Raw genomic sequence first — 16,343 nt, 5'->3', positions numbered from 1 at the left:
TGGTTGCCACTGGAGTCCCGCAGGGATCCTCCCTTAGCCCTCTTCTCTTTAACTTCTATGTCACGCCACTGATATATCTGGCAGAGGAGCTTGGGGCTAAGGAGATGGCCTATGCAGACGATGCCCAATTGCTTTTTACCTGGTATAAAACAACAGACTCCGTCTTGGCGGTGCAACAGTGCCTATACTCCATTTTAAATGGTTGGCGGATGCACAGCTTAAGTGTAATGAACGGAAGTCTGAGATCCTGCTATTTGGCAAGTTCCCCTCTGACTTCCGAGAGTAGCTGTGGCCGCCTGACTCTCCACTGTCTCTATCCACGGGACAGAACACAAAAAATCTGTGTGTATGATTCGATGAGATTCTCTCTTTTTCGGCACATATTAAGAAACTGGCCGGCAGCTGTTTCGGCCTTCTTAAGACACTCAGGCACTTTTCACCTCTTCTTCCGCAGGCGGCAAGAGAAACTGTTACGTGTGCTTTGATCTTATCACGTTTGGATTATGCCTATGCCCTCTATGCTGGCGCCCCTGGCTACCTGCTCAAATGGATTCAGGTGGTTCAGAATGCGTCAGCAAGATTGCTATTGGGCATTTCAGCAAGAAACAGTGTGGCTCACCAACTGCGCTCCCTTCATTGGCTCCCCGTTGTGGACAGGGTCAAGTTTAAATCTCTGGTTCTGGTCCATCGTGCTCTCCATGGGTGCGGCCCTCTTTATCTTCAGAGGCGCTTCTCTTGTTATGTTCCTTTACTAGCTCTTCGATCTATGTCTCTTCGTTTTGCTTGGGTTCTGCGCTTCAAGTTTCAGCGGTTAGGGGGGGCAACTCCTTTGTGGTGAAGGCTAGTCTGGCCTGGAATGCCCTCCCTCTTGCCTTACGGTCTAACCAGGACCCAGCTGTGTTCTAAAGGAAACTCAGGACCCATCTCTTTGCCTGATAGCCTTTACTAGAACCCCTCTGGCATCTCGCCGGGACACTCACGAGTATCCGAGCACATTAAAAATAAATATAACATAAAGACTGTTTTTAAATGAATAAACTATTTTTGAACTATTTCTACCATCTTGCATAATTCCTATTGGTACAGTGTTGTGGATTTTTATCGTTTATGGTCTTGTGATAAGTCTATATAAAGAATACCTATTTTTATAAAACCTGTGTGGTGTCCATCTGTAGTGTTTTCACTGTATTACTGTATGTGTTCACAAATGCTTAAGACACTGCCTCTCAGAAATGCCTGTCTGCTCACGCCAAGCTACCAAGGGGGTGAGCAGGGGTTATCCAGTAGTGTAATCCCATTTCCCTAACTTAGAAGCAAGGGTCCCTATTTGGTCAAAGGTGTATACCATTGCCAACTAGAGACCCCCAGTTCTAACATGCTGTCCTTACCTGGAAGAAAAAATTGGGTAGAGAAGACACCATTGCATTTGCTTCATGCTCATTGACCCCCACTGAGGAAAAATACTTGGTCATAGAGCTGGGAGTACTAGCATGTGTGTGGGGTTTGGAACACTTCTGCCACTTTATTTTTGGATAATAAAGTAATCTTATCTAGTGACCATAAACCTCTTACCAGAGTATTAACCACAAGGGATTCTATGCTGTAAGATGGTTGGTTTTAACTACTGAGTACAGTATGTACTTGGTGCTAAGAATGTAGTTGTAGATTTCCTCAGCCACATGCCCCTTTAGCTTATGAGAATATCGGGGAAGAATTTTGTGTAACTAACATTTCTGAATAGTTTCCTTGCATCTCAGGTGAGGAATGGAAGAAAAGCTCAAGAACAGTATGTGGTTCTCAAAGAAGTGAGTAAGATGATACGAGGGGGGTGACCAGATAGGAAAAAACATTTGTAAAGGATTGAGCACATACTGGGTACTTAGACATGAGATGTCATTGGAGAGGGGAACTTATTTTAAGACAAGGGAAAGTGGTTGGCCTGAAACATTGAGAAGTAAAATTTGGGAAGTTTGCCACAAAGGACATTTGGGCATTAGCAAGAGTAAAAGATTGATATTGGTGGCCAGGTTGAGACAAATAGATCGAAAGAAAAGTGAGGGACTGTATGCAATGCGAAAATTCTGATAAGACACTGGTAACTTTCAGGACTTAATTACATCCTCTTCACAGTCCAGGTATGCCTTGGGAAAAAAATGGGTATATATATATATAAAATGGGACCTATATGGGTGTGTGGGGAACATGTGTATTTTATTGTGCTCATAGACCATTTTTCAAAATGGCCTGAAATAGACATACTTCACAAAGCTGATGCAGGCAGTATTATCAAATTCCTGGATAGGGTATTTACTAGAGAAGGGCTACCTAAATACATTCTGAGTGAAAATTGATCCCAGTTCATGTTGGAAAATGTAGTATGGAAAGAGATGGCATTGCACACAAGACTACTTCTGTGTACCATCCAGCTGGGAATGGAGCCTTGGAATGGTTCAAGTGGGTCATTAACCGCATCCATGCGGTGCATTTTCCCGCTGTGCGCTGGAAAAATTCAAAAACTCATTGTTCATGACGAGCTCACCTTGTCATGAGTGTACCAGAGGTACACCTCATGACGAGCTGAGCTCGTCATGAGCATCGAAGGGGTTAAGTAAATTGTACAATTAGCCAATGATAAGAGTCTAGTTCGGAGAAGTGAATTACACAAGATGGTGTGGGCATACAGGATCACCCCAAACAAGAGTACTGCATCCAGTCCTTTTGAGTTGATGAGGGGAAGAACTCCTATGTCCAAAAATATTATTACAACACATTCCAGGGGGAAAGAATGTTACTGCTGATTGTTTGTCTACGCTTCCTCCTGCTGAGGTGTCTGAAGGAGAAATCATTGATCAACATGAATGTGTTGTTGCCATAGTGGATGCTGTGAGATCTTGCAACTCCGACATTTTGGAAGAAGACAGGGATAGGTTTGTGTCTGTGGATAGTGCTATATCCAAAGTCAAACTCTTTGTGGGTAATGGTTGGCCACCTTCCAGGATTTTAGATCCTTCTTTACAGAGTTTTGCTCAAGTTGCTAATTAACTTAGCATTGAAAATGACATTTTATTGAGACATGATTTATTTGTACCACCTGTGGGTATTAGAGACAAACGTATTCAGTTGGCTCATTCTGGGCTTCCTGGTGTTTCTAAAACGAAGAAATTACTCAAACGTCAATATTGGAGGCCTGGAATGGATGCTTTTGTTGAGCGCTTTGTGGATAACTGTAGTGTGTGTGTCAAATCTGATGAGCATTGGAAGATTTCTACTGAACTTTTATCCGTTCAGGATGCCCCTAGGGGGACCTGGGGTTTCTCTGGGCCATATGATTGTTTAGGCAGGGAGAGCAGATTTTTTGTGATTGTTATTGACAATTTTTCAAAGTGGATGTATTACACTTTTTTTGAACATCCCAATACTGATGAGGTGATATTTGTTTTTTAGAACATAATTGCAGAATTGAAGGAACACCTGAGGTTCTCATGTCATATAATGGTGTGCAATTTGTTTCTACCAAGGTGTTACATTTTTTGAATGGATTTGGAGTTTGTTCTGAGAGGGCACCTTTGTATTGTCCTAGGGCCAATGGTCAAGTAGAGAGGGCAAACATATTTATAAAAGAAGGTATTCAGACTGCTTTAGAGAGTAACCTTGATGTTTTTTTAATTAAAAAAAATGTTTGGAGTAATCATATTACTCCTAATGCATGCACTGGAGAGACTCCCTATTTTCCGATGAGAGTTAGGTACGTTTTTAGTCTTTTTAGCAAGAATGTGAAGAAGGGCACACTGGAGACTTGCATTGCTAAAGCCAGACGTAATATAACGTATTCTCACATCTATGGAAAAACTTTCCATGACATTAGTCATAAAGCTAAGAGCAAAGGTGTTGAAATTGGTGATTGGGTGCATGTTATCAAACCCTCTTGAACTTGTAAAGGCTCATCTAAGTTCACTGTTCCTTTCAAAGTGGAGAGAGTGTCAGATACTGCAGTTCTGCTAAAGGACAAGGGTTGGTGGAACAAGAGTTCTATAGTTGTTCTCAAACCTGGGTAGGAATGTTTGTTTGTATAGGAAAGGGCTATGGATGCTGGTGGGTGGTTTGGTGAGAATGGTGTAAAATGCAATCCTGTTCAAGGTTCCATTAGTGAAGGTTCCATTAGAGTCAATACTTATCAAGTTGATTCAACTGTGGAAGGAAGTGTTTCACAGGCTGCTTCTGATTAAGGTAATTTTGTGTTACAAAAGAGAAGCACCAAGATTCCCAAAAAGTTTGATGATTATATTTTAGAGTGATTACTTTTGTGTTTTTTTTTTTTAATACAAGGATACATGTGCTAATCGCATCCTTTCTATTTCTTTTATGTCCATTAAATAATTGAGTTCAATGTCGTATAGAATATAGAGTTTATTGATGTAATGTTTGGTAGATTAGATTTCACTGATGTTACAGTTTTGTTTGAATTGGGAGAGAAGCTGTTGAAGATTGCTAGAGCAGGACTCTTTGGCTCTTGCACCAGTGGGTCGTTTTATGGCACTTAAATCCATTTTTATTTTTATATAATTCCTGACTCCGTCGCTTCTTTACACATACATGCCAACATTTTAGGGCAGGGACGTGGGAGATTTAAAATAAAAAATTGGGGGAATTAAAATTTCCCATTGACTTCTACTGGAGAAAATGCAATTTCAGGCGGGAGACACCTAAAATAAAGCCATATTTGCCATGTATGGGTACTAGTGTGCTTAGTGCTGCTCGCTCAACTTCATCTATGCTTAAATTGACTTGCATGCATCTGCTCATTCTTCTGCTTTGTGCTATCATGCTGAGTAGTGCTGCTTTACTCACCATATACTGTTTGTGTATTGGTTGTATGTGTTAAGATCTTGGGCCCCAGGGGTCTGACTAAGCAAGGGCGCACAGCAGGGGAGGGTTGCAGCAATAAAGAACACCACACACTGCGTTAGTGTCTACGTGTGGTCTGCTGTAAACGGTCCTGCCCACCGTAATTTATTAGCGCGCTCGCCCGGCCTTACTTGGCATGTAAATGTAAATTGATACTTGTATAGCGCACTACTCACCCGCAAGGGTCTCAAGGCGCTTGTACGAATACCTCTGTGCAACCCATCCTGGCTTTCCTGGGCACCCCCAAGGTGGAGGCCAGGCATCCTTAGCGTTGTGGGGGCCGTTGTGGAGATTAAGCAAGCTATTGCCCAGAGTTGCAGAGTGGGACTCCATGATTGGAATAGGCACCGAGGCGAGAATTATCAGGTCTGTGGAATTTTGAGCCCAAGACCCGCCGAGGCGGGGAATTGAACCCTGGTCCCAGGCTAGACCTCTGCATCAGGGTCTGCCGCTCTAACCATTGAGCCACACTTCTCCACTGCATGCAAGGTCTCTGAGTTGGGTGCTTGGTTGTGGATTGTCTCTCAGAACATACCTGTGGATGCCATGGCATGGTCCGGGTACTGCTACTGATTCACAAGGCACAGGCAGCTTCTCCTGGGCTTCTTGGGTCGCTTCGGGAGCCCTGGGCGGTAATACTTGCCCTGGGTCGCTGCCCTTGACCCCTGCGGACTCCATGTAGTTGTCTTCTCGCTCAGCTAGATCATCAGCTGGTTCGGCCATGGTGTCGGAGTTGCCTACTTTTTTAAACCACAAGATGTTACGGGTCACAGTTTCCCCTTCTTTCTCAGCTGTCACCATGGTGCATTTCGCCTCAGTCACAGTCCAGTATCCATATTCATAGCAAGTCCCAATCTTCCCGCCCGGCCTGCGGTCTCTTAGGAGCTGGCGGGACACAGCCCTCCTTGTCTGACTAGCTGTTAGGATGTACTTTTCCCTCCTTCTGAGAGCACCTTCCTCATCGAACGAAGGGCAGTGGGGAGGCCATTGCGGCGGGTTTCATTGAAAATTATCGCCCACAGTGTGTGACGTATGGAGCTTTGAGGGGTACTCCGGTATTCCAGAAGGAATTTCCGTAAGTGCTGTTCAGGGTCAACCTGTTCTGCCACGGCGATGCGGAGAGTCTTATTGATAGTCCTCATAAATCTTTCAATCTCACTGTTGGCTTGTGGCCACTGCAGGGTGATACATCTATGCCATGTTGATTTAGGAACTCATGGAATTCGTGCCCTTGGAATGGGGGCCTGTTGTCACTCCTGATTTCCTCGGGGCACCTGAACATGGTGAATATCTTGTCCAACACATGACCAACTCTGAGAAGGCTGTGGAGCTGACAACTTCTACCAGAGGGTACTTTGAGTAGCTGTCAATCAGGGCTAGGGTAGCCCTGCCATCTGGGAAGCTCCCAAAATTAATGCTTATCTTCTCCCAGGGTCTTCTCCCCTGCTCTTTGGTGTGGATGTGCGAAGGCCTTTCTGGGGCACTCGTCACCTGGCAGGAGGGGCACCTCTTGACCATCTCGCCAACACGTGTGTCCAATCCTGGGAACTAGACTTTCTTCCACATGCGTGCCTTCATCTTTTCCACACCTTGGTGCCCCCCATGGGCTACTTGCGTTGCCCGCATTTAGAGGGATGCGGAGATGATAATTTGTGGTCCTCTCATTAGGATTAGGTTTGTTTGAAGCTCAACTCATTCCTGACCCTCCACATGTGCATGAAGCTCTCTTTTTCTGGGCCAGACCATGAAGTGGCAGATTGTAGGAACTGATGCCAGTACCCACCTTGGACGGCTGCCTGTACCTTGGTGTTTACTGAGTCCTCTTCTGCAGCGACCGCAACTTCTACGAGTGTCAGCGCGCGAGGGCATGTCAGTGCCGAGATCATGGTCAGGTGCGCCTCCGCTGCTTCCATGTCAGGCTCCTCTTGCCCGTCTTTGTGTGGGTCTGGGTGTTTTGAGAGGAAGTTGGCGGGGTTCTTGGCGCCAGGTAGATATGCCACGTCCATCTCATATTGTTGGAGACCAATGGCTCAGCGGTTGATTCGTAGTGGAGGGTGGGGCGCCGAGCCTCTGAATAGCGGTACTAGGGGATGGTGTTCTGTGATGACCTTGAACGGGTGGCCGCATATGTACAGATGGAAGTGCCGGCTGGGTTGAAATTACTAGAGTCCTTTGATCAAGGAGGGCGTTCTTGACTGCCTGGAAGGCCACTTCTTCAGTGGGTCCGCACTGCCACATGATGTCAGCATGAGTGAGGTTTCGGAGAGGCTCCGCAATGGTGGCGAGGTCTGGAATGAAGTGGCCACAATTCTTCGCCATCCCGAGGAAACTGTGTACCATAGCCACTGTCAGTGGCGCCGGCGGGTTCTTGATGGCCTGGATTTCGGAGGTCAACCTGGATTCCTTCCTGCGTGGAGGTGTACCCAAATAATTCTATCTGTTGGTGAAATAGCAGGCATGTTTCTCTGTGCAGAGTGACCCCGTGGTCTTGGAGCCTCTTCAGTATGGCCCCAGGCGCTTGTAGTGTTCTTCGGGGTCTGTGAGTGGATGAGGATGTCGTCACTCACATTCAGCACGCCAGGCAGTACTACCAGGATCTCCTTGACTGTGTTCTGGAAGATTTCAGCAGCTGATGATATGCCAAAATTCAGTTGCTTTTATCTTCTGAGTCCTAGATGGGTACTGAACATGGTGATAAACCTGCCTTCTTTGGCGAGAACCAGCTGGTGATAGACTGCGTTCAAGTCCAGTTTTGAAAACCACCTGGACCCATTTAAGTCAGCCACAATACCGCCCATCGTCAGTGTTATGAGGCGTTTCCGCCGAATGGCTTTGTTGGGAGGCGCATATCTATACAGAGTCTTGTTTTTCCTAGTTGGCAGGGCTTTTCGGCGATGACCATGGGGGACACCCATAGCGTGGGCCCAGAGACTTTCTCTATGACCCCCTGGTCCTCTAGTTTCCGCAGCTCTTCTTCCACTACAAGTTGGAGATGGAAGGAAATCCTCCTATGCATTAGCGCCATCAGTTTGATAGTCTGGTCAACGTGCAGTTTAATTGGAGCCTTCTTTATCTGTCCGAGTCCTTTGAAGAGGTCTTTAAATTGAGCGAGCAGGTCTTTCGATTGGTCAGCTTGCAGACTCCTTGCGAATGTTATCTGCCCTAGGTCTTCTGCTGCATGGCTGCTTAATAGTGTGTCAGCCTCTTGGTTGATACGTGAATGTCAATTGTGATTCCGGCATCCTCATGCCATACAGGCACAGTCATCTTGCCTCAGAGTGGTAGGGTTGACATGCTCCCATACGCAAAGATCTTCAACTTTGAAGGCCAGTGTTCTGTGTTGGGCCTTAGGTTGTTATACTGCTGTATCCCCATGACTGTGGCTGATGCACTTGTATCAATAACTGCACTGACTTCCGACTCCGCTATGTGTATCTTGCATCTGGGCTGGGGTTGCCTCCGTCTTTTCAGGGCTTGTGTGAAAGAGACCAGATATGTCTCCCTTCTTCATCCGATCAGGTATCGTCTGCCTTAAAGATGCCTTTTTCACTCTTCTTCTCCTTCTGCGAGGACGATAGCGAGATACTCGATAGTTGGCAGACCAGCTTTCACCCCGACGTGGGCCGTTTTCCTTCTCTCCATTGCGCCTTTCCTCTGCACACTGATGCAAAGTGATTTGCAATGCCACAGTTGGTGCACGTCTTCCCTCGGGCTGGGCATGAATGGGAGGGGTGCTCCTCATACCCACAGTGCCCTTTGGGGTTGGGGGTGGGCGATCTCATGGTTTCTTGTTCTTTTCTCACACCCTGACGGTGTCAGCCCACTCCGCCTTGACGGTGACACCTATCTCCGAGTTGCGCATCAGCGCGAGGTCCATTTCATCTGTGTGCGCCGCCGAAAGCTGATGGGACCATTCCATCACTAGTATATCCACCATTGGTATGTTCAGCTGTCGTAATATGAGGCCCCGCAGGACCTTGCTGTAGATGTCTAGGATCAGTTGGGCCCTGATTTCTTCTGCCGCCCTGTCGCCTACGAGGTGAGTGCTAGCGAGCTCTCTCAGCCTTGCATAAAACAAGTCCGCTTATTCCCCTTCTCTTTGTCTTGCCTGCCGCAATTTGAAGTGCTCAATGTCCGGTTTGAGTTGGGGATCAAAGTGCACGTTGAGCGCAGCTACTGCTGCTGCATAGTTACCTGGGAGGCTTGTATTGGGGAGGTGTTGGAAAAGGATAAATTTCTTCACCTGCATAGTGGGGCAACAAAGAGCGTTTGACGGTGCCATCCATCTCCCTAGTGGTGATGAAGCCGTTCTTGAGGCGTCCTAGCCAGACTTGCCAATGTATAGATGCCGTGACTGGGTCAGCTGACTCGCTTAAAGGTGGTAGGACCCCTGATGGAGGGTGTTGCAGCGTGGCCCTGATGGGGCTTGTGCTGCATCCCCTTGATCTCCCATGGCTGCAGGTGATTACTGGTTCTAGTGGGTGCTGTGCAGTTTCAGGCCGCTGAGATGGCCAGGGTGGGCCCTGCTGGTGCAGTATGGGCCTACGCAACCTGCGCATCCTAGCGCGGTCTGTGGCACTTGACTGGGCCCACCGAGTAGTGAAAAGTCAGGTGTGTGCACATTGCATCTTGCGCGACCCACCATTGCTCCTTTGTGCTCGCTTTGCCTAGTGGCTGTTGGGTGATGCCTTCATGCCAAGTATGAGGCCTGCCTGCCTCGTGGCATCTGCCGTGACACGTGCCTCGCAGATTGATTGGGGTCCACCCCTGATTGCACTCTGCGGGGCTGCGGGCATCGTTCTCTGGCTCAATGGTGTCTGGAGCATGGTCCGCTCCATCCTCGTTGCCAGCGTTAAGATCTCGGGCTCCCCTCGGGGTCAGACTGAGCAAGGGTGCAGAGCAGGGGAGGGCCGCGGCAATAAAGGACACCACTCACAGAGTTAGTGTCTAAGTGCGGACTGCTGTAAACGGTTCCTCACACTGTAATTTATTAGCATGCTCCGCCGGCCACGGTGAGCACTTGGGTCGTGGACATCCGGCGCGTACACCTGCAGCCAACATCTAACACGCTGACTCATCACAGTATGCATGTTACTTTATTATAACCATCCTCTGTTCCCCAGTATGCATGTTACTTTATTATAACCATCCTCTGTTCCCCAGTACTTTATGTTTTGCCTCTTATTTACCTTTGTACATTAATTTTCACTGTGGCATCGGGCAATGTGTACAATCTCTTTCCTCCACAAGCGTTTTTGCCTGCAACTGGTGAACCAACATTAAAGTTGGGGGAATGGCGTGAATACGTCACAAACTACATTTACTTGTTTAACGAGGAGTTATCTCCTGATATGAAGAAAAAAATAATATTGCATTGTTTAGGAGCTGGAGGTCTAATAGTGTGTAATCTGATTAATAAGAAAGCTCACGTGGAAGGACAAAAAGATCTGTACACTCTTGCCCTAGAAGACTTGGACAGGAGCTACGAAACCACTGTATGTGTTGCTGTGGATCGATATAAATCCTTCCATTAAAAACAGGGGAAAAAAGAGTCCATTGAAGATTATGTGTCTGCACTGAAGAATTTGGCTCTCACATGTCGTTTTGGCAATTTGCACGACAAATTTATAAGGGACCAGATTGTATTTTGTGCCGCCAATCCAAATATTCCAGACAACTTGTGGGCTAAAGGAGAAAAACCTCTGCTGGACGTAATTGACATTGTCAAGAGAGGTCAAGTGACAGTTGGTGCGCTGAAGCCATGCTAGTTGAAAATAAATTAAAGCAGGAAGACTCAGCAGTTATTGTCAATGTAAGCGGCGTAAAGTCAGCCGATTCATTCAAGAAGAAGAACAAAGAGGGAACAGAGACACAGTGGAGGGTTGTTGTTAACAGTTCATCCCCAAGGAACTGCTATAGGTATGGAAGCACTAGACACTTGGCAAATGACAGGAAATATCCAGCTCGCACACAGAAATGTGCAAAGTGTGGCATTGTAGGTCATTTCCAGAAGGTTTGCCAGAGGAAGCCAGGTGGTAAAGTGAAGATTGTAGACGGGGGGAGGGGAGGAATACAACTCGAGGTCGTCTAATGATTCTGATATTAATATGTGTGTTCTGAATGTGGATGATGCACAAGTACTTAATATAGATACAGGGGAGAATGTTAAAAGAAAGAAACCCATGTGTGAGATGTGTATTGGTGGTGTTAACATCTCTATCGTTGCTGATTCTGGTTCACCATGCACAATAGTAAAAAAAAAAGTGTGGGGTGTAAAATTTGCACATGCACTAGGACAAGAGTTGGTACAACCTGATATCACGCTTAAAACATTTACAGATTAACCTATTGAGATAGTAGGCTACAGGAAACTTAAATTCATGTTTAAGAGCAGAGAAACTATGAGCCAACTGTATGTTTCTGCCACAGGTCCTTCTGCATTGTGTTGGAAGGATCAAGGCAAGTTGGACGTAACTCTAAATCCAAACAGTCCTGAAACAGTTTTAACTGTACAACCGGAGGAGGAATTTGTCTTATTAATTTTAAGGAAATTCCTCACGGTGTTCTCATGTACTATTGGGGAGCTGAAAGTGTTCCAACACAAGACGAAGTACGAATACAGGTGGACGATTTACAAAAAGCTGGGGTTATAGAACAAGTAGAACCCTCAGAATGGGTGGTGCCTTTGGTCGTTGCTAAAAAAAAACAATGGAAAATTAAGGTTATGCATAGACTTAATTGACCTTAATCGGAATATTCAAGTGGACCAGTGCTCCATATCTAAGATAAATGAAATGTCAACCCATACCGGGAACATCAAGTGGTTCTCAACTATTGATCTTACTCCTGCCTATCACCAGGTATCATTGCACCCTGACAGGAGAAATCTTACTCCATTCATTTCATCGTTTGGGTGCTATGGATTCAAAATAGTACCTTTTAGCCTAGCCTCAGCTGCAGCTGTGTTCCAAAGATTAATGCATGAGGTATTTAAAGGGATTACAAACCTCCTCATCTTCCAAGATGACATTTTAGTGATGGGGAAATCCAAGGAAGAGCATGCCGTAAATTGATGCAAGTTCTCAGTATTTTGGGAAAAAAGGCATAATGTCTGAATTCAGTAAATGCAAGTTCACCATGAAATAGGTTATGTATTTGGGTCATAAAATCATGCAGGAAGGGTTAAAATCTAAAAAAGAGTTGTTGAGTGCTATTAAGGGTGTGCTGGTTCTCAAGAATAAAGATGAATTAAGAGCTTTCTTGAGGTTGGTTGAATTTTATTTAAAGTTTGTGAAAGATTTTTCCACTAAAACTTTTGACATCAGACAACTTCTAAAGCTTACGAACAAGTTTGAATGGTCTACCTGCTGTCAAGAAACGTTAATTTTCCTCAAGAAGAACATTTGTAATGCTCCTCCTTTACAGGGATTCGATCCTGAGTCTGCCAACATTGCCACTATGGATGCCAGTGTTAATGGGATTGGTGCGGTCCTTACCCAGAAGAACAAATTGGTTAGAGAGGACACCATTGAATTTACTTCATGCTCCTTGACCTCCACTGAGGAAAAATACTTGGTCGTAGAGTTGGAAGCACTAGCATGTGTGTGGGGTTTGGAAACATTCTACCAATTTATTTGGGGTAAGAAAGTAATCTTACGTAGTGACCATAAACCGATTACCAGAGAGTTAACCACAAGGGATTGTATGCCATAAAATGGTTGGTTTTAACTACAGAGTACAGTATGTACCCGGTGCTAAGAATGTAGTTGCTGATTTCCTCAGCCGCATGCCCCTTCCTAAGAGTGAAGCTAATGAGAATGCTGGGGAAGAATTTTGTGTAGCCAACATTTCTGAAGAGTTTCCTTGCAACTCAGGTGAGGAATGGAAGAAAAGCTCAAGAACAGGATGTGGTTCTAAAGAAGTGAGTAAGATGATACGAGGGGGTGGCCAGATAAGAAAACATATTTGTAAAGGATTGAGCACATACTGGGTACTTAGACATGAGTTGCCATTGGAAGGGGGACTTATTTTAAGACAAGGGAAAGTGGTTCCCCTGAAACATTGAGACGTCAAATTTTGGAAATTTGCCACGAAGGACATTTGGGCATTAGTAGGAGTAAAAAAATGGTATTGGTAACCAGGTTGAGACAAAGAGATTGAAAGAAAAGTGAGTGACTCTATGCAATGCGAAAATTCTGATAAGACACAAGCAACTTTCAGGCCTTAATTACATCCTCTTCACTATCCAGGAATGCCTTGGGAAAAAATAGGTATATATATATTGGGACCTATATGGGAGCATGGGGAACATGTGTTTGTTATTGTGCTCATAGACCATTTTTCAAAATGGCCTGAAATAGACATACTTCACAAAACTGACTCAGGCAGTATTATCAAATTCCTGGATAGGGTATTTACTAGAGAAGGGCTACCTAAATACATTCTGAGTGAAAATTTATCCCAGTTCTTGTTGAAAAATGTAGTATGGAAAGAGATGGCATTGCAGACAAGAATACTTCTGTGTACCATCCAGCTGGGAATGGAGCTCTGGAATGGTTCAACTGGGTCATTAAGGAAATTGTACTGTTAGCCAATAATAAGAGACTAGTTTGGAGAAGTGAATTACACAAGATAGTGTGGACATACAGGATCACCCCAAACGAGAGTACTGCATCCAGTCCTTTTGAGTTGATGAGGAGAAGAGCTCCCATGTCCAAAGATATTACTGGTTGACTGAAAACTGCAAAGAGTGCTGTTTGGTCACCTGAAGAAGTTAGGGAGAATGTATTACAAGCACAAACTGAATACTAGAAACAGTATGACTTAAAACACAAAAGCAAGGCTGTATGTGTCAAAATTGGTGATTGCACCAATTATGAGGTAATCAGCTGGCATTCTAGAATGCCGGCATATCTATGCGCGACTGTGGGAGAGGATTTACTCTGGAGTAGACATGTGGTTGCTCCGCTGTGGTGTGTTGGATAAGTACGACTTCAAATAAAGAAGTACATCCTATGCTTTTACTGTATTCATCTTTACACTGTGAAACCTTTCAATAAAATGTTTACTCAAAATGTTGACAAAGAGGTAAGACTAGAAGGAGTATGATTTCTCATCCTCTGTCTGAAGATGCGGGGAGGCAACAGAGAACGTTAATGAGGACGCCCACTAAAGAAGTAGAAAATATTGTGAAATATCTCATCCAAGGTGATGCGTTTAGATATCTACGTTATTTCCTTTTACTTGTACTCAAGGGGGCTTATTTATGAACCCTTGTGTTACTTTTGCGCCGCTGGTATGTCATTGTTTGTGATGCCCCAACGGCGTACAAAATGGACCATGTTGCGTCATATTTACAAAGTGACGGATCTAGGTACATGTGTCACTTTGTAAACACCTGCGCCACATTATACCTGTGCCAGTTATAATGTAGGCAGGGTGGGTGTTCCAACACAAGTAAGCTTCGTAGAAGTGTCGCAGTGAAATCTTTGAGATTTCACTGCGCCACCTCCAGGATGCAAATGCATCAATATCTTACGCCTGCCTCACAGCAGGTGTAAGACTTATGCAGGAACATTTGAAATGGGACCTGCCCATGGTAAATGACCCATTGCTGAAGTTGCGTCACTTTTGTGAGACTTCAGCAATGCGTGATTTTTGTGCCTACGGGTGCAGATTTACAAGCCACTTTTGCTTCACTTTTCCCATGTTAAAGTGACGCAAAAGTGGCGCAAGGGGCTTGTAAATCTGCCCCACAGAGAAGTCAGAAATACTGACGTATCTGTAACTCCTTGCGACATGATGCCTCATACTGTAAATAAGACACATCCAGCTTCTCGCAAGGAGGGCGCAATGAAAAGTGACGCTTCGCTGTTCTCACACAGCGATACGTCACTTTTCATAAATGAGGCCCAATGCTTTTAATCAAATGATTATGCTTGAAAACGTAGCGTCCGTAAATGGAGTTTCGTGTGGGCCCTTCTCCCACTCTCGCCTTTTCTCATATTTCTGCTTTTTGGGCAATTTCCGTGATGTTCAGTTTCCCTCAATATCTCTCAACTCGCGCATGCGCCCCATAGCAGTTCATATAATTCAGTTTACATTTCCTGCCAATCTTGTCTCTGTAGGAGTCTCCGCATGTGTCTGTGAAAATAAAGATGCTACAGTGAAGGTGCGCACCCCCGTCACAGTTCAGGAAGGCCTGTGTGTAGTCATTCCCTGCGAGTTCACCTACAAGAAGACGACGGAGAGACCAAGGAGCCCCCGCGGATACTGGTTCATTAAAGATACCAAGAAAGAGGGCCCGGCCGTGGCTTCCAACGATGATACTAAAGTGATCTACAAGGAAACCAAAGGCCGCTTCAGACTGGTGGGAAATGTGACGAGGAGGGACTGTTCCCTCAGGATCGATGACGTCAGGAGTTCGGATGCAAGATCCTACTACTTCCGATATGAACACAGTCCATCCTCATCACTTAAATATTCTTATAAGTGTTGTCAGCTGCAAGTTAAGGTTGCAGGTGAGTCACGTCTGATGGTAAAATTGGTTCTAATTCCAAATTGATTTGAATATCGGTGCCTGGCACAGGTGAACGGTTGACACATATTAACCCCTTTGCTGCTAGGCCTTTTCCCCTCCTGTGCTAAGGCTTTTTTTGGCGTTTGGGAGTAGTGCGCGCTTAGGCCCTTGTAACTTTTTGACCACATAAGGTATCCACGTCAAATTTGCGTCCTTTTCTTCCAACATCATGTGGATTCTAAAGGCGCCCAGGGTTTTTGGATTCCCTTAGAGGGATCCTAGAAATTAACCAAAATATAGTGATTATTTTGTTTTATTCAGAAAACTGGGAAAAACGGGCTGCAAATGAAAGCCTCTGGGTTTTGCCCTGAAAATGGTATCAGAAAGGGTTTGTGGGGCTGAAATCTTCATTTTCTCAGCTTTTAGGGAATGACAGTCTTTTGTCAGAGAACCGACATTTTTCACTCAGTTTTGGCATTTTTCTGGGACATAGCCTATTTTTGCTATTTTTAGAGCTTTCCACCTCCTTCCAGTTAATGGTGGAAATGAGTTTGAAATCAATAATGGATCCTGGAAAGCTTTACATTTTAGAAAAGTAGACAAAATTCTGAATTCAGAAAGGGGTCATTTGTCTAAATCCATGAAGGTTTCGTTATAGAAACTAACAGTTAGATATTGGAATAATTGAAAATTTGTTGAAAAAAACAGCCTTTTGTCTCAACGTTTTCACCTATAACTTTTTCTAATTTTGACAACTCTTGGAAAGCAATATACCGTTACATCCGTTAGACCTTCCTGGTTGTGGGGATATATAGGACTTGTAGTTCCACCAAGAACCCGACGAACCCAGATCCAAAAACTGAGCAGCAACTTGCAATGGTATTTTTTCATTTACTGGGTATAGAGCACTTTGTCTTGG

General features: G+C 44.9%; 1 protein-coding gene across 3 annotated transcripts in view; it reads left to right on the top strand.

Moving 5' to 3' along the window:
• The window catches only part of LOC144767667 (sialic acid-binding Ig-like lectin 13), a 514,457-nt gene that overhangs the window by 190,293 nt on the left and 307,821 nt on the right, over window positions 1-16,343 (top strand). For 2 of the 3 annotated variants that reach the window (XM_078651060.1, XM_078651059.1), the window contains exon 3: window positions 15,072-15,425. The exons of the other annotated variant lie outside the window; for it this stretch is intronic. In XM_078651060.1, coding sequence (XP_078507186.1) covers window positions 15,072-15,425 — 354 coding nt within the window. The remainder of the gene's footprint in view (window positions 1-15,071; window positions 15,426-16,343) is intronic. 3 annotated transcript variants of the gene reach the window in all.

Source organism: Lissotriton helveticus, chromosome 7 (genome assembly GCF_964261635.1).
Source record: "Lissotriton helveticus chromosome 7, aLisHel1.1, whole genome shotgun sequence".
Lineage (NCBI taxonomy): Eukaryota > Metazoa > Chordata > Amphibia > Caudata > Salamandridae > Lissotriton > Lissotriton helveticus.
This window is presented reverse-complemented; position numbering and strand designations above follow the sequence as displayed.